Source organism: Heptranchias perlo, chromosome 2 (assembly GCF_035084215.1).
Source record: "Heptranchias perlo isolate sHepPer1 chromosome 2, sHepPer1.hap1, whole genome shotgun sequence".
In the NCBI taxonomy this organism is placed as follows: Eukaryota; Metazoa; Chordata; class Chondrichthyes; order Hexanchiformes; family Hexanchidae; genus Heptranchias; species Heptranchias perlo.
The window spans coordinates 126,537,125-126,556,030 of NC_090326.1; the positions used below are offsets into that span (position 1 = coordinate 126,537,125).

The window sequence follows — 18,906 nt, forward strand, 5'->3', positions numbered from 1 at the left end:
CACATTTAAGAAGTACCTGGATATGCACTTGAAGTGCCGTAACCTGCAGGGCTACAGACCAAGTGCTGGAAAGTGGGATTAAGCTGGGTGGCTCATTTTCACTCGGCGCAGACACGATGGGCCAAATGGCCTCCTTCTGTGCCATAAATTTTCTATGATTTTATGATTCTATGAGCATCCTCTCCCAGCTTCAAATAAAGGAACATTCCTTCAATCCATTACCCATCTAGAGCATGACAACACGTCCTCTCTTTTTGCCCCGTCATGAGCATGCCAATAATCACCTGATGGAATAAGTCAGCACCAAATAAGTGCGCCCTTTGTTGTATGACTAACCTCTATGACTAACTAAGCATGATACAAGTGCACATTCTATTTTATTACAACAAGGTCCAAAGTGAACACAACCCAGCCTAAGGTGTCCTCCTTGGCTCTCGCCTCTGAGTCAGAGGTCGTGAGTTCAAACCCCCCTCCATAGACTTGAGCACATAATCTTGGCTGACACTCCGGTGCAAAATTGAGGGAGTGCTGCACTGTCGGAGGTGCCGCCTTTTAGATGAGACATTAAGCCGAGATCCCATCTGCCCTCTCTGGTGGACGTAAAAGATCCTATGGTACTATTCGAAGAAGAGCAGGGAAGTTCTCTTGGTGTCCTGGCCAACATTTATTGCTCAACTAATATCACTAAAAAAACAGTTCAATTGGTCATTTACCTCATTGCTGAATGTGGGACCTTGCTGTGCGCAAATTGGCTGCCACATTTCACTACATTACGACAGTGACTACACTTCAAAAGTACTTAATTGACTGTGAAATGCTTTTGAGATGTCCTGAGGTCATGAAAGGTGCAATATAGATGCAAGTTCTTCCTTTCCTGACACCGTACTCCCTCTGAGTGGCTATACGTGGCTTTCTGTCACCTATTATAGTGCTTCTCCCAGGTACAATCCGAGGGCCAGTATTGCCACAGCTAGTTGGCTGCTTATGCTGTGCAAAAGGGTAATCGGACTGAGGTGGTCCGCCTTTCATGGAGGCTGGATCCTGGTTGGGAGTCGCTACTTGCTGCATCTCTGGAGCTTGTTGCTGGGCAACCGAGTGTTGACTCCTACATTCCACTGGCATGGTCTTTTGAGGAGAAAGGGCAGGAAGCTGGCATGTGAAGCTGTTCTGAGAGCACCTGAGGATAGGTTTTTTTTCTAGAAGGAGGCGATGATAGCAGGTGGGTGGAAATGGTTCTCGAGGATAGCGAAAGGTTGACAATGTCAGTGAGCTAGGATCAAGGAAAGTTTGAGAAGTCAGCAGCTGGATCAGTTGGTGGTGGGCTTAATGGAGGCAATGACTTTGATAAGGTTGCATTACAGGTTAAAGTCATAACTAAAGTAATATCATCATCAAAATTACATGCACATCAGTTTACAACATTGTACCAACAATATTTAAAATGAGATAAACTGAAGTTCATAAATGCACCATTAATACAACTGTGGGCCCTTGAAATTACGCCATATGAATATTAGCATATAATGTTTTATGCATTTCTATGAAACTGCTCTGTCCATTATTTTAATGGAGGTGTTAATCCATTTTTTTAAGTGCTCCATTAAAATATAAGCGAAGGAGTTTCATACGAATGTGTTCAGCACCCGTACGCTAGTATCACAAAGAGGGACTTCAAGGTCATAAGGAATAGGAAAAGAGATAGCTGGGACTATTCTGAGGCAATAATCTCATCAAAGAGTTCAGATAGTGGAATAGATTTTTTGAATTAGTGCTCCAGGCACAGAGCTTCATGCAAAATAAATGGACAGAAAGTCACGCAGGGCAGCTGATCTCCATGCTCGGCTTCCCGATACGTCCTCCCGTTGAACAGTATTATGTGCCAGGAGCTCTTAGTCATTAAATCTACCCCTGGTGTTTACACTGAAAATGTGATTGCCTTTAATTTGAACCCTAACATTAGGCTATAGGGCAAGTGTCAGTGTGACTACACTGACCATTGGAAAAAAAGGTAACTAGACGTTGTGTAATCGTGATGGATGTTCTATTTATTTTATCTGCTGTGGGAGCCAGTTTAGGATAAACGACTTGAACAGTGTCTCTCCTTTCCTAGTCTCAGCAACTTAAAATTGAACAAAAGTTTCACTCTACAGTACCGAAAAGTGGAAAAGCAGGCGCTGCTCTCTCAACACACTGCTCGAAACAAGTTTTTTTCAGTTAGAAAGATATCTTCACAGCAATGTTTTACAGCGACTAAATAAATCGAGGTCAAACACTTTGGGACGTTTCACCATGTTAAAGGTGCTGTATAAATGCAAGTTGTTGTTGTTGTTTATTACGTGGAATTCTGAGATTTTTGCCAGTATTTTGGAGATCACATCCCACAGTTCTGTCCATTTAGAATTACGGCCACTAGTTTTTTTTTTATTCGTTCACGGGATGTGGGCGTCGCTGGCAAGGCCGGCATTTATTGCCCATCCCTAATTGCCCTTGAGAAGGTGGTGGTGAGCCGCCTTCTTGAACCGCTGCAGTCCGTGTGGTGACGGTTCTCCCACAATGCTGTTAGGAAGGGAGTTCCAGGATTTTGACCCAGCGACAATGAAGGAACGGCGATATATTTCCAAGTCGGGATGGTGTGTGACTTGGAGGGGAACGTGCAGGTGGTGTTGTTCCCATGCGCCTGCTGCCCTTGTCCTTCTAGGTGGTAGAGGTCGCGGGTTTGGGAGGTGCTGTCGAAGAAGCCTTGGCGAGTTGCTGCAGTGCATCCTGTGGATGGTGCACACTGCAGCCACAGTGCGCCGGTGGTGAAGGGAGTGAATGTTTAGGGTGGTGGATGGGGTGCTAATCAAGCGGGCTGCTTTATCTTGGATGGTGTCGAGCTTCTTGAGTGTTGTTGGAGCTGCACTCATCCAGGCAAGTGGAGAGTATTCCATCACACTCCTGACTTGTGCCTTGTAGATGGTGGAAAGGCTTTGGGGAGTCAGGAGGTGAGTCACTCGCCGCAGAATACCCAGCCTCTGACCTGCTCTCGTAGCCACAGTATTTATATGGCTGGTCCAGTTAAGTTTCTGGTCAATGGTGACCCCCAGGATGTTGATGGTGGGGGATTCGGCGATGGTAATGCCATTGAATGTCAAGGGGAGGTGGTTAGACTCTCTCTTGTTGGAGATGGTCATTGCCTGGCACTTATCTGGCGCGAATGTTACTTGCCACTTATCAGCCCAAGCCTGGATGTTGTCCAGGTCTTGCAGCATGCAGGCTCGGACTGCTTCATTGTCTGAGGGGTTGCGAATGGAACTGAACACTGTGCAATCATCAGCGAACATCCCCATTTCTGACCTTATGATGGAGGGAAGGTCATTGATGAAGCAGCTGAAGATGGTTGGGCCTAGGACACTGCCCTGAGGAACTCCTGCAGCAATGCCCTGAGGCTGAGATGATTGGCCTCCAACAACCACTCTCATCTTCCTTTGTGCTAGGTATGACTCCAGCCACTGGAGAGTTTTCCCCCTGATTCCCATTGACTTCAATTTTACTAGGGCTCCTTGGTGCCACACTCGGTCAAATGCTGCCTTGATGTCAAGGGCAGTCACTCTCACCTCACCTCTGGAATTCAGCTCTTTTGTCCATGTTTGGACCAAGGCTGTAATGAGGTCTGGAGCCGAGTGGTCCTGGCGGAACCCAAACTGAGCATCGGTGAGCAGGTTATTGGTGAGTAAGTGCCGCTTGATAACACTGTCGACGACACCGTCCATCACTTTGCTGATGATTGAGAGTAGACTGATGGGGCGGTAATTGGCCGGATTGGATTTGTCCTGCTTTTTGTGGACAGGACATACCTGGGCAATTTTCCACATTGTCGGGTAGATGCCAGTGTTGTAGCTGTACTGGAACAGCTTGGCTAGAGGCGCAGCTAGTTCTGGAGCACAAGTCTTCAGCACTACAGCTATGGTGACTGAATAAGTTAAGCTTTATTTTAGTTGCATGGGATTTTCGAGATTTCTGCCGGTGTTTTGGGGATTGTATCCTGCAATTCCATCCAATTTTTTAATGAAAATGCAAATCAGTGATCTTGGATATTTTCAGTGGCTCTGGCTGATTTAATGCGCAAGTTGATGCAGTGCTGACTACTATCAGGGGTAACATTCAACTTCAGGGGGTGCAAAACAGGCAGTAGTGGATTGGCTTCCTGTTATACACCCCACCCAATTTTCCCTTGGAATGCTGATGGGGAGACTGGGCCCAGGTTCTTCCATTTCCCTCCCATTTGCTAGCTCTTAACACCGATACCCAGGCCACCTTCCGATAGTCCCTGGAGTAACAACAGGAATGTCCCAATTTCTCCACTTCGCCCCCTTCTCTCATTTGATCGGTCTCAAAAAAAAAATTAGTTATAGCCTTTGGGGATCTTCTGTCCCTTTACATGGTCTCCTTCCTGTTTTGGTGCTGCTGAAGCAGTTCCACTGCAGCAGCGGCAGAATTTTTCACTGTTGCGGTATCAGGCTCCCACTTGCTAATGGGCACCCCGCTGGGAGCCCACCCTGCATACTTAATGACCCTTGATCCAGGAAGATGGGTTGGGTTGCTGGCGGTGTCTGAGCGGCAGGTGGAAGTGCCCTCCTGGGGCGGGAAGAGAAGAATCCAGGCCCTAGTGCCTAGTACAGTTTGGTATAGTTATCAATGGTGGTGCAGGAAACTTATTGAAAATTTGCATGTCTGTGTACAAGTAGAACAAATTGTACAGCATTTGGAAACTTGCAAACCTTAATATTAGATACTTCCGCCTGCTTTTATCCTGGTATTGTCTCTTGGTATTTGGTTCCAGATAGTGGTTGAAAAAAATCATGTTAACTTACTAAATACCAAATAGTCAGCATTGGTCCTGCAGCATTGCAAATCGAGGATTAGAATCATAGAATCATAGAAATTTATGGCACAGAACGAGGCCATTCAGCCCATCGTGTCCATGCCGGACAAAAAAGAGCTATCCAGCCTCATCCCACTTTCCAGTTATTGGTCAGTAACCTTGCAGATTACTTGCATATCCAAGTACTTTTTAAATGCAATGAGGTTTCGGCCTCTACTACCCTTTCAGGCAGTGAGTTCCAACCCTCAACTCCCCTCTAATCTTTCTACCAATTACTTTAAATCTATGCCCCCTGGTTATGGACCTCTCTGCTAAGGGAAATAGGTCCTTCCTATCCACTCTATCTAGGCCCCTCATAATTTTAAACACCTGAATTAAATCTCCTCTCAGCCTCCTCTGTTCCGAAGAAAACAACCTCAGCCTATCCAATCTTACCTCATAATAAAATTCTCCAGTCCTGGCAAAATCCTCGTAAATCTCCTCTGTACCCTCTCTGGTGCAATCATATCTTTCCTGTAATGTGGTGACCAGAACTGTACGCAGTACTCTAGCTGCGGCCTAATTAGTGTTTTATACAATTCTAGCATAACCTCCCTGCTCTCACATTCTACACCTCGGCTAATAAAGGAAGGTTTCCCATATGCCTTCTTAACCACCTTATCTACCTGTCCTGCCACCTTCAGGAATCTGTGGACATGCATTTCTACACTTCTCAGTATCCTCCCATTTATTGTGTATTCCCTTGCCTTGTTTGCCCTCCCCAAATGCATTACCTCACACTTCTCCAGATTGAATTTCATTTGCCATTTTTCTGCCCACCTGATCAGTCCATTGATATCTTCCTGGAGTTTACAGCTTTCTTCCTCACTATCAACCACATGGCCAATTTTTGTATCATCTGCAAACTTCTTAATCATACCCCCTACATTTAAATAGCCAATTAGGTAAATCAGATAATGAAGCAGTCTGCGTGCGCATGAAGCAAGACCTGGACAACATCCAGGCTTGAGCTGATAAGTGGCAAGTAACATTTGCGCCAGACAAATGCCAGGCAATGACCATCTCCAACAAGAGAGAGTATAATCACCTCCCCTTGACGTTCAATGGCATTACCATCGCCGAATCCCCCATCATCACCATCCTGGGGGTCACCATTGACCAGAAACATAAATACTGTGGCTACAAGAGCAGGTCAGAGGCTGGGTATTCTGTAGTGAGTGACTCACCTCCTGACTCCCCAAAGCCTTTCCACCATCTACAAGGCACAAGTCAGGAGTGTGATGAAATACTCTCCACTTGCCTGGATGAATGCAGCTCCAACAACACTCAAGAAGCTCGACACCACCCAGGACAAAGCAGCTCGCTTGATTGGCACCCCATCCACCACCCTAAACATTCAATCCCTTCACCACCGGCGCACCATGGCTGCAGTGTGTACCATCCACAGGATGCACTGCAGCAACTCGCCAAGGCTTCTTCAACAGCACCTCCCACACCCGCGACCTCCGCCGCCTAGAAGGACAAGGGCAGCAGGCACATGGGAACAACACCACCTGCACGTTCCCCTCCAAGTCACACACCATCCTGACTTGGAAATGTATCGTCGTTCCATCATCGTCGCTGGATCAAAATCCTGGAACTCTCAACCTAACAGCACTGTGGGAGAACCGTCACCACACGGACTGCAGCGGTTCAAGAAGGCGGCTCACCACCACCTTCTCAAGGGCAATTAGGGATGGGCAATAAATGTTGGTCTTGCCAACGACACCCTCATCCCATGAACGAATAAAAAAACTATGCTTTTTGAAATTTATGTTACATGTATCAATTGATTTTAAAATGAAGTAAACAAACAACTTTTTTTGTATTCTGTTATGTGGTAGGAAAGTTCATCTACTTCAAAGCAACCTCACAACATAAAGCAGAGAATACAATTCAGCTTGGCAGTCCTGTTTTAAAGAACCAATTAATCAAGGATTTTCCATGTCAGGTAATTATGCATCAGTCATTTCTAGAAAGCAATTTGTTTAAATAAGAAACCTGACAAGAAGAAAATAAAACAAATTACACAAGTAATTAATGCGCAAACCTAAACTCTCAAAGTTGTAGTAAATATCAAGCCAAATCACCGCAATATGTTGAATTTTGAAGTGTTAGCTTGAGCTGGCCCTCACAGATTTTTCAGCAGATGGTGATGGGGATCTATCTCTCGTATCTCTTGCCATTCCTTGGTTATCTGGTGCGCTATGTCTCGATCCCAGACCTTATTCATGTTGGATATGGGGGTGAATTTCCTCGGGACTTCTCCCGCTCAGCCGCCATAACTTTGGCAGAAGATCGGCGGAAACCCTTCTATGCTCATAAACAGGGTTTCCACTTAACTTCCGCCAAATTTACAAGGCAGAGTGGGAGAAGCCCCGAGGAACTTTACACCCTATGTATCTTTCTCATGAAGTTAAATGTGCTCCATGGGCTGAAGATGTGTCTACCATAGCCTGGCATGAAATGAAGTGAGTCATACCAACAAACCTGGTGTATGATAGCACTCTTTCCTCCAAAACTCTGCAATCCAAATTTAAAATGGTGTGCATATTAGAGGAATGGTTCTCAAACTTTTTCAGGCTGAGCTCCACCAAATAATTTTCATTGCCTTTCAGGCCCCACTAGTTATCAGTAAGTCTGCAACCAAATGCGTCTGCAATGCTCACATTATCATTACTGTTATTCTTCTCCTTTACTTCATTTCTCACTGTTCTCATTCATTTCTATTTTAATTTCTCCTTTTCTTAACCCCTACTGTTTTTACCCCTTACTCTTGTTTATCGACAAGTTTCCCCCCTATTTCCTGCAACATTCGTGCTGCCACGTGAGGAGAATGTAGAGTTGGGAAAGGATAGGATGCTGAAGGAAACCAGAGACCCAGATGTTAAAGGAAATGAAAATCATCAGTGGCCATCGGAAAGAAAAAATTGTGGTCTTGAAATTATGCTGTGTGATACTAACCTCTAAACATTTACTGTATTAGTCTGAAATTTCTCTCTCTGCCATTTTATCAGAGGGGTCAACCCATTGAGAGGAATATGAGAGAAGTGTTCAGTGCTTGCGCACCATTGTCCCGCCGCACAATTTCAAGGCCAACTCTTTATTTGAACACAAAGAGCATCAAATAAGTCATTAGAGACTTCTAGATATAAACACTTGTTGGGCTGAAAAATGTCTGAAGATTATTTAAATATAAGGATAGTAAAGCTGCTGGACACTGAAGGACTTCAGCGAAGTGGATAGTGAAGAGGATAGCTGTAGACTCCAAGAAGACATCAATGCGTTGATGGAGTGGGTGGAAAAGTGGCAAATGGAGTTCAGCCCGAAAAAATGTGAGGTAATGCACTTAGGGAGGGCAAACAGTAAAAGGGAATATGCAGTAAACGGGAATATATTGAGAGGGGTAGAGGAAGTGAGAGACCTTGGAGTGCATGTGCACAGGTCCCTGAAGATGGCAGTACAGGGAGATAAGGTTGTGAAGAAGGCATACGGAAAGCTCTCCGTTATTAGCCGAGGTATAGAATACAAAAGCAGGGATTTAATGATGGAACTGTTTAAAATGCTGGTAAGGCCACAGCTGGAGTATTGTGCGCAGTTCTGGTCACCAAATTACAGGAAGGACATAATTGCTCTGGAGAAAGTGCAGAGAAGATTTACAAGAATGTTGCCAGGGCTTGAAAATTGCAGCTATGAGGAGAGATTGGATAGGCTGGGGTTGTTTTCCTTGGAGCAGAGGAGGCTGAGGGGAGACTTGATTGAGGTGTACAAAATTATGAGGGGCCAAGATAGAGTAGACAGGAAGTACCTGTTTCCCCTAGCGGAGAGTTCAAGAACTGGAGGTCACAGATTTAAGCTGATTGGCGGAAGGATTAGAGGGGACATGAGGAAAAACTTTTTTACCCAGAGGGTGGTGGGTGTGTGGAATTCGCTGCCCAAATTGGTGGTAGAGGCAGGGACCCTCAACTCTTTTAAAAAGTACCTGGACTTGCACCTAAAGTGCTGTAAGCTGCAGGGCTATGGACCTGGTGCTGGAAGGTGGGATTAGAATGGGCACCTGGTTGTTCTTCGAGCCAGCAGGAACACGATGGGCCGAATGGCCCCCTTCTGTGCTGTATCTTTTCTATGGTTCTATGGTTCTACTTTGACACAAAGAAGCAGGCAGTGTGGGTGAGTACATGCCGCACAAAAGGATTGTTGAACAGGTGCAAGAAGGATTAGTTGTCTGACATCCTCAATAGTGCATTACAGACATCCTTCCACATGCTTGTTAGCACTATTGCTTAGATTAAGGATATGAACTGCACATGCTCCATAGACTCTAGTGTTAGCGTTTGGGAGTATGAACTAGAGTGCCCAGGGAAGGGATAGGCCTGCCCACATGGCACCCTATAGATACCAGCTTTGGGCTGCATTTGCTAAACTTGTGCAGAATTCCTTTGGTCTTAGTATCTTTGAAGCCAGAGTTCGTTAAGTTCTAAACCATGGTTTTATTTGACCTTACCCATAATCCTTCTTCAAGCATTCGGCTGGCATAAAGTCACACTCTGCCATCATTAACAGAAAGCTCATTCTTTGCTAAATTAGACCTCAAGTGCAGCAAAATTGAATAACAAAACATGAGAGTAAGGGACTGTTATTAGAACTGAAAGATAAAACTGTGCAATCAGCTATGTATTGTGTATGAAGTGCACCCTTCTTCTTAAATTTCACTTTATTGGCGAGACAGTTTTGAATAACATTAGTTGTAAGAATTCTAGAACTTTTCAATATTGGAGTTTTGAATATTCTCAAACATCAAAAGTTTCCTGTTAAATGAAGTGGTGTGTTCCATTTAAAACTGGTGAAACATGAAATTGGCAAAATAAGAACATTCTGTAGCGTACTCTAGCTTATATTCAGTAACTAGTTTCAAATTGTATCTTGTGATATTTGAAATAATTTTGAATCAAAACTTGCAATATATTTTTCTTGGTTTTACTGTTTTCGGAGCCCCATTTCACAGTCAGTGTACATGTTCAATGATCTATATTAATTCTCTCCAGCTCAATCTCACACTGCAGTAAAAGTGTAAAAAAATTACCATTTCTTTTATATAAAAGAAAATGCAAATGAAGAGTTAGTTTGCATGCTGCACATGTACAATTGTAGGAAAGATTGTGGAGGAGTGAGTTCATTATGGTTTTCGAAAATGAAGTTAGGTTTAACAAGAGTAGATAGACAATGTATGCCAATTACTCAGTGTCCATGATGATGACATCAAATTATCATTACCACATTATCACATACCTTCTGAAGTATATTGGGCCGGAAATTGCTCGTAAAATAACGTTGAGTCTAACCGCACTCACCGTTATTAATGGGCAAATCGAAGAGCAAGCTCCAACTACTACACATGTGCAGTCAAACGTGGAAATCCGGAACTTGCTCTTCCTGATTCCCTGCTGATCTGACAGCTTCTCATTAAAGGGATATCGCAGGCTGGAATCAATGGACCAACGCAAACTTGCTCTCCTGCTCAGCTGGAAACTAACTAATCTCACCAGAAAAAAGGTACACTGAGTTATATCAGATCTAAATTAACTTTTAACGATGTGGTAAGTATTAATGACTGCCAAACAACCTCTCTGGCACTGAAAATTAACTTTTAAAAATGTGGAATGTCATTACTCCCAATCTTAATAGTTTTTGGACATTTATAAGCATTTTTAAAAAAAAATTAAAAATTAAAACCAGCAAAAAAATTTTAAAAATTTAATTTTTAAATTTTTTTGCTGGTTTTAATTTTTAATTTTTTTTTACTTTTTCTTTCTGTCTCTTTTAACTCAATCTTTTAATCTTACCTCTCTTTAATTCGCTTTCTCTATCTGATTTTATAGTACATTTACTAATCTTATCTGACACTCCCTGGTTCTTACTCTGCACGGTTTGTAAATGAGCTTCACTTCCTGGTTCTCACAAGCTGATTGGTGGAGAGGACATAACTATCCTTTCCCTGCTCTCACAGCTCAAAGAAGCCCGGGAAAGAACACTGCATTTCTTGCAGGTTTCAATTAAAGTAAGTTGGTGCCCAGCAGATCGTGGTAAGTTTGTGGGTGAGTTCGTTACTTATGAGCAGCAGGTGATGTGTGGTCGCCACCCAGCACAACTTCTGGTCCATTATTTGTCTCTCCCTCCCAGAATCTAATACTCGATCCCTAAATTTCTGAACATAATGAAACTAATTGTTTGAACTCAGTCGGCAAAGCAAACTTTGATCTCAATCTCTTGCAAATGGTTGAATGAGTGTATAATTATTGGGAAGGGAGGAACACTTAAAATTTTCAAGTCTTAGAGGGAACAGTTATCAGTGATATGATGTAATTTGCTTGGATTCACAAGTAAGGACATTCCTTTATACCAGGTGTTCCTAATGTATTACTAACTGCAGAAGCAATTACTCCAAAGATTCAGAAGAACATATGTTATGTGGATCAGGATTTTTCCAACTGTACAATATATGATTAATTTATTATTTTAATTCAGTTATTTATTCTAAGAATTCTCTTTCATTTTGAACCAGATAAGATTCTGGTACCAGATGTCAGAAGGAGCTAATATGTCAGTATATACCAGGACCTCAGCTGGAGGACATATTAAAAGAATTACTGAACTCACTACGCCGACCAGCAGAGGTTGGACTAAATTGGAGATTCCTCTGGAACCCAGTGCAGCAGAGATCATGTTACCCTTCCAGGTGAGGAGACCAAGGCGGCAATAAACAAAAATAACAATAACTGGAATATACTATTAGTTATAACTGCTACGGCATTTAATGTGCTGGAGAATCTGAACTTTGCTTCATTGATACAAATCAAAAGTGAAGCAGTTAGGAGTAAGAAGGGAGGTCAGGTGGAATTTTTTTTACATAAAATATAATGGAACTGTGGATTAAATTGCCAGACAAGGCCATTGAAGCGGACAGTAAAATGGGTTTAACAGATAACTAGATGTGTTCCTGAAGAGAGGAAAGATTGAGGGTTATGGTGACATGGACTTGTTGAACCAAATTGCTTTTTTTTAATTCGTTCATGGGATGTGGGCGTCGCTGGCGAGGCCAGCATTTATTGTCCATCCCTAATTGCCCTTGAGAAGGTGGTGGTGAGCCGCCTTCTTGAACCGCTGCAGTCCGTGTGGTGAAGGTTCTCCCACAGTGCTGTTAGGAAGGGAGTTCCAGGATTTTGACCCAGCGACGATGAAGGAACGGTGATATATTTCCAAGTTGGGATGGTGTGTGACTTGGAGGGGAACATGCAGGTAGTGTTGTTCCCATGTGCCTGCTGCCCTCGTCCTTCTAGGTGGTAGAGGTCGGGGGTTTGGGAGGTGCTGTCGAAGAAGCCTTGGTGAGTTGTTGCAGTGCACCCTGTTCTTAAAATATATATATATATTCTTATTAAATTTTTAATAACTTGTTACAGCTGACAAATTTCATAAGCTCATACTAACCTTCATGCATATATCTGCACATGTTAAAAAGTATCTGTATTGTGTGTCGGCTTGGCTCAGTTGGTAGCATTCTTGCTTCAAGGTTCAAGCCTCATTTCAGGGTTTGAGCTCATAATCTAAGCTGACAATCCAATGTAGTACTGAGAAAGTGCTGAATTGTTAGAAGTGGATGAGACATTAAACTTGTTCCAGCTCAGGTGGATGTTAAAGGTCCCATGACACTATTGGAAGAAATATTGTGACCAACATTCCTCCCTCAACCAATATCACTAAAACATACTTACTGGTCATTCAGCTCATAGCTGTTTAAGGAATATTGCTAGCACAGATTGGCTCCCGCATTTACCTACATAACAACAGTTTCTGCGCTCCAAAGACAATGATTGTGCAAATCCTTTTGAGACGTGATAAGATAAAGACAAGTATTAATATGTTCTCTTTTCTTACTTAGTTTCTGCCATCTTACTTAGTTTCTATCCAACATGTAAAACAACTTCAGTAACTATAGAGATTTTCAATAGCGCTTAAAAGCCGCTGCGTTTGGAAAAGTAACATACCACTGCATCTCTTATAAAGACCATAAGAACATAGTGATTTTTTAGGAACAGAGAAAAGGCCATTAGGTGTAAATGAGCCCGTCCCTTTTTAATAGATCACAACCCCCACCTACATGACATTTCACCATATCCCTCACTGTCCAAATGGAGAGGATGAACTCTTCTGCTGTAAGATATGACATATCCCTCAGTCTCTTCTGTCTCCAGAAATGCATCCAACTGCTCTTAAATTGTTTCATTTGTCTTTCCTTGTAAATTATTCCAAGGTCTGCTATCCCTTTGATAAAATTTTGCATGGCTTCCCTTCTTATTGCTTACTCCCTAATTTTTAACTTGTGTCCCCTAGAACCCTTCACCACAGTGAACAATTAGTTGTGTGTTGATAACATTTAATCCTGCCTTGAATTTTCATTGAGTTGAATGTGTAACTGGGACCAGTAAAAGGCCAAATGGACTGAAAATAGTATTTGAACCTTTGTGAATTGTGAAGTGGGAGAAATCTAAGAGAACTTTTTAATAAAATGCTTGAGTTGGTGCTATTGAGCCTGAGAAATTGTTATTACTACATTAAAAAAAAAACAGAAATGGTTGACTCAGTGGTCCTGGGCTTCTTCCTGCAATACTTACTGGGTTCCCAATCTCAGTTGCATCATTGTGAAGAAGTAGTGAGCAGTGCATCCACACAAAAGGGGTGGGGAAATCAGAGAGAGGCATCCCTAAGCCTTCATAGAACACATTCTCCTACTGGTTGGTCCAGAGAAGCAGAGACAGACACCCTAGGAGTGGGTCACTTACTTGCCTTTTCAGCTGTAATTGGTGCGCGGGTCCGAAAGACTGGGGAATGAGAAGAAAAGTAGATATGGTCTATATAAGAAAATAATTGAAGAAAAAAAGTAACTAAGACAGAAGTAGAGTCACCACAGCAATTCTCATACAACTCTAAGGAGTTGGTTTAAGTGTTGGCATTGGCAGACACTTGAGAGCAGATTGCCAGCTCATCTTCTCAGCCACAGTCGATTTATTGGACAAGGGAGGCAGAGAACAAAATGGGTAAAAGTGAAGTGTAAAGAATAGAATAACTGACACCTAACTGAGAAACACCTTGAGATGTTTAACTACTTTAAAGGTGCTATATAAATACAAGTATATGGGGTAGTACTAAAAATGGTGACTTTGTAATTTACAGTGCTTGATAGTTGGAAATACAGGTTTAACCAATACTTTTTCATGTTCTTTCATTATAGATTATTCTACATGGCAGTGTCTTGGCAATACCCAATGCTTTTTTTGCTATTGATGACATCAGTTTAACTCCAGGGTGCATTGTATCCATCACAATGCTCCCTAATTCCACCACAGAACGCAAAGGCAAGTATTTAAAGATTTTAATTCATTTTAAGTATTTAATTAACTATCAAGTCGCAAAAAGAGTGAAAGCTGTCATGTTTTCTTTCTTTTTGACAGATTATGGCAAGTTTCTTTTTCTTGCCAAGAGCCTGCCCACAATCTAAAATGACTGAGCAGTAGATGGTAACAATAAGGCATTTTTGAGTCAAGCCATTGATGACCCATCTGCTGTTTTTACACTCTACTCACCTGGCTTGTATCAGAATATTACAGAAACAATCTCCTGTAAATCCACTTTAAAGAATGACTTTTATTTATTCCATTCTCAGACCGACTCATCCATTGAAATAGAATTATTTGTCAAGCAAGCTCCATTAAGTAACACAGATACAATTCAAGCCACATTTTGGGTACTGAAAAATAAATTGTTTGTGGGGAATGACACCCTAGAAGCAGTTAGCCTTCCAGGCCATTACATCTGACATATGGATACCTGCATATTACTAACAGAGGATAATGGGTCAGGGAGTTTCAAAGAGGAGTCCAGCTCGAAAATCCAACCAGCTTTAGTTTGTTCCTTTACTGTTTTTTTCTTTCCTAATTAGTTCCATTTTTTTTTGTTCCTTATCACTTAATATGTTTTCCCATGGTAATATGTAGAAGACATTTTCTGCTAAGTAGTAGAGACCTTTGAGTGATCTTTGGCAGACTGCCTGCTTGTATCTGACATGCTGAATTTGCTGGTTATCTGCACAGAATTCTTAGATGGTTAATCGTGTGATTAAGCTTTGGTGAAGCATGGAACTTTTGAATGGGATTGTGTAATACTTTGTTCTTTTACCTTTAACAAGATGATCGGACAGACTTTCCTTTGGAGTTAGACCAGTTACCCGGTGTATCTCTAGCAAGAGGGCTGGGTGGGGGGGGGGAGAATAATCGTGTGGGGTGATGTTCTGCCACCTCCTCACCACTCGACCTCACTTCTGAGATTTCAAATCGAAAGTGATATAGAATCATACAGCACAGAAGGAGGCCATTCGACTCGTCATGCCTGTGCCGGCTTTCTGAAAGAGCTATCCAATGAGTCCCACTCCCCTGTTCTTGCCCCATAGCCCTGCAAATTTTTCCATTTTAAGTTGAGATCCAATTCCCTTTTGAAAGTTACCATTGAATCCGCTTCCACAGCCCTTACAGGCAATGCATTCCAGATCATTACAACTTGCTAAGTAAAAATTTCTCCTCATCTCCCCTCTGGCTTTTTTGCCGATTGCCTTAAATGTTTGTCCTCTGGTTACCGACCTTTCTGCCAGTGGAAACAGTTTCTCCCTATTTACTGTATCAAAATCCCTCTCATAATTTTGAACACCTCTATTAAATCGTATGAGCCGTACAAAACATCCGTGCAAGTATGGGTGGTCACACTGTAATGAGATGCAAATGGCAGGAAAATGTCATGCAACATATTTCCCTTGATTTGCGCCATAGCAATGCACTTGGCACTAGGAATGCCATCGCAATCAATTCGACTCCCCAGCCCTACGGTTTGAGAAAATCCTTCCCTCTCTTCAACCACCCTGCCCTCCACCCCCCACCCCCCACCTGCCCGCCCAGAGGTCGCTGGCCATGACATGCCACAGCAGTTGCCCAAAGCTTGGTGCAGCGCAATCCTCCTACGCCCCCCCATTCCCCCACCACCCAAAGCAGGCTCCACGATGTAGGCCGGAATCCCACCAGCAGACAAATGAAAATATTCTAATCAGCCTGACTTTGAAAATCAGCTGGGGTCATGAGTTCAAAGTTCACCCTACCGAAGGTGCATGCTATAGGGACTGAGGGGAAACTCAGCTCCAATCAGCCTTCACTTTGTCACAGTTTTACTTATTACAGATGAAATGACCTTTCATTTAGCTATAACAAGAACAACTTTTGTGTTGCTCCCTCCTGCCAGCCACTGGGCCTGCCACGCATCAGTGTCCAACAGGGTTCTTCAACTGTAAGAGTGCAGATTGTATCCCGGCCAGTAAATACTGCGATTTTACTCCCGACTGTCCAAACGGAGAGGATGAACGTTTCTGCTGTAAGTATTAAAACTATAAATGTGCATTTACAGCTTTAATTTTCAAAGAAAGAATAAGGAAAAAAAATTGAAAACAATCATAAAATGATATAGTATACAAATAATGAAAATTTTAATAACTGATTAGAAGAACTGACATACTTATGATTCATAGGAAAGTGATGTGTCAAATTAATTTAGAAAGCACAAAGGTACAAGTAAATTTATTACTGTTATTAATTTTAATAATGGAAACGAAAATGAGACTTCATTTTAGCACCAATCTTTTTGTGCAGTCATTATAATATTAATTACATGGGAACAGAATGATTAGATGTTTTTTGTGATAATTGTGTGGCTGAGAAATTGTTTTGTGCCAGAAACTGGCACAAAGTGGACGACGCGCCTGGAAAATTCAGCCGGCTCCATTATGGAGCTGGCTCGCAGGTAATTCCTGGGGGGGTTGGGGGGGAGTCGAATGGAAGGGGCGGGGTGAGCGTGGGTCGACAGTGGCCCGCAGTGTCGCTGTGGAGCCAGGGGAAGCATTCCTGCTATTCCTGGCTTCATATTAACATAAGTAAAAAAAAAATTCCTTACCTTGGCCTCAGTGGTCCCTTTAAGCGCCTTGGGACGTTTTACGACATTAAAGACGCTATATAAATGAAAATTGTTGTTGTTGCTGTAGACTCAGAAAAACTTAGCGGGGCATGCACAACGCGTACTCTACCCAGTTTATGCAGCATTTGGCAGTGGGATGTTAAAACAGGTGTTGGGCTCCTGATTAATGGATTTTTAAGTGGGTACTCCCAGGGGAGATTGGGCACACAAGATTGCACCCCTGGAAATTAGTCCCCCAACTCTAATATTTCAGCCAAAAAACAGGCACGATGGGGACCAATTTCACCACCTGCATATTTAACGAAAAAGTCAATGTTTAAAGTAAATATCATTATTTTTCACCAGGACATTTGCATGGATTACTACTGTATTGTGCAGACCCAAGGACAAATAAATAATAGATAGACTGCTGGAAACATTTCACATATATTGGCCCTGAAAATGCACAAGGCACATTTTGGCACATGTGCTGAGATGTGCCCATCCTGGACCATTGTTGCTGACCCTACCAATGTTTGCAGGGTCAGGGGAGGATCAGCGATTTCCATGCCTTTGTTGCACTAGAGCTGTGATTGGGGTAATTCCCTCCACCCCCCACCCCCCACCCTCCCCCCACCCCGACCAAAGAGTCCAGAAAGTCTGGGCGGTGTGAGGACCCCCTGGAAGAAAAATTTAGATGCACCTGAGATCCCCTTACAAAGGGGAACGCATTAAAAATTTTAAAAATTATCTGCTCAAGTCTTTGGTGGTCGAGGCCATTGTAAATCAATCTTGGTCAGCCAAGTCATCTGGCTCAACTGGGTCCCGGCCTAGTTTTTGGCTGTTCCAGCAGACTCCCACTGAAGTTATGATGGGTCAAAAGCAAAATACTGCAGATGCTGGAAATGTGAAATAAAAACAGAAAATGCTGGAAAAGCTCAGCAAGTCAGGCTGTGGAGAAAAAAACAGGTAACATTTCAGGTCGAAGACCTTTCGTCAGAACTTTTCGTTATGGTGGGAGTCAACCGTAACAGTTAAGATTTTTGGGGCCATTCATTCTATTTCTGGCAGTTAACATGTCACTTTTGGCCAATTGGTCGTACTCTTATCTCTGGGTCAGAAGGTTATGGGTTTAAACCGCAACCAGAGCTTGAGCACATAATTCAGGCTGAATCTCTAGTGCAGTAGTGAAGGAAAGGTGCATTTTTGGAGATGCTGTCCTTGATTTAAGACATTAAACTAAGGCTCAACTATCTGTTCTGCTGGACGTGAAGATCCTATGCACAATTCCAAAAAAAAGTAGGGAATTCTCCTGGTATTCCAGCCAACATTCCTGCGTCAACAAATAACACCTAAAAATGATTAACTGGTGATTCATCTAATTTGCTGTTAGTGGGATCTTGCTGCCATTGTTACATATGTAACAACAATAATTGCTCTTCAGATTAATTCGTTGTAGGTGATGTGCTTCAAGACATTTGAGAGAGATGTGATAAAGTGCTTTATAAATGCAAGGCTTTTTTTAGTCTCTGCAGCTTTTAAATATAGAAAACAAATTGCAGTTGTTTGGGATCAAACACATGTCCATTCAGCTCACAAATATCAAGGTTCTTACTAAGGAAAATAGAAGACCTTGTTGGGGTTCGGGTGTCTACATATGTACCCCTGTGTTTATGGAGTAGAAATTGGACCTCGTTGCACCTGCTTTATGGGTGTAAAAGGGCCGCAATGAGGCCCAATTTCAGGGTCTAATGTCCTGCGCCCCAAGGATACCTGAAAAACATCCATTTTTCAGTTGTCCGGGGCAACTAATGAGAGGTCGGACACCTGCTTTAGGACCCCTCTGCCTATTAGGGCTGCCCTGAGCGCAGCAGACATTGGGCCTGCTCCGCTCAAGTTTTCTGGACGCGGGTGAGGTCTAGCCAATGGCTGCCACCGCAAAGGGAAGTGTGATTCATTTT

At 42.8% G+C, this 18,906-nt stretch overlaps 1 protein-coding gene across 1 annotated transcript in view; it reads left to right on the top strand.

The window, feature by feature from the left end:
* The window catches only part of malrd1 (MAM and LDL receptor class A domain containing 1), a 397,527-nt gene that overhangs the window by 93,695 nt on the left and 284,926 nt on the right, over positions 1-18,906 (top strand). Inside the window, exons 11-13 of the mRNA XM_068007090.1 lie at positions 6,748-6,854; positions 11,466-11,639; positions 14,190-14,313. Of these exons, the coding sequence (XP_067863191.1) occupies positions 6,748-6,854; positions 11,466-11,639; positions 14,190-14,313 (405 nt within the window). The remainder of the gene's footprint in view (positions 1-6,747; positions 6,855-11,465; positions 11,640-14,189; positions 14,314-18,906) is intronic.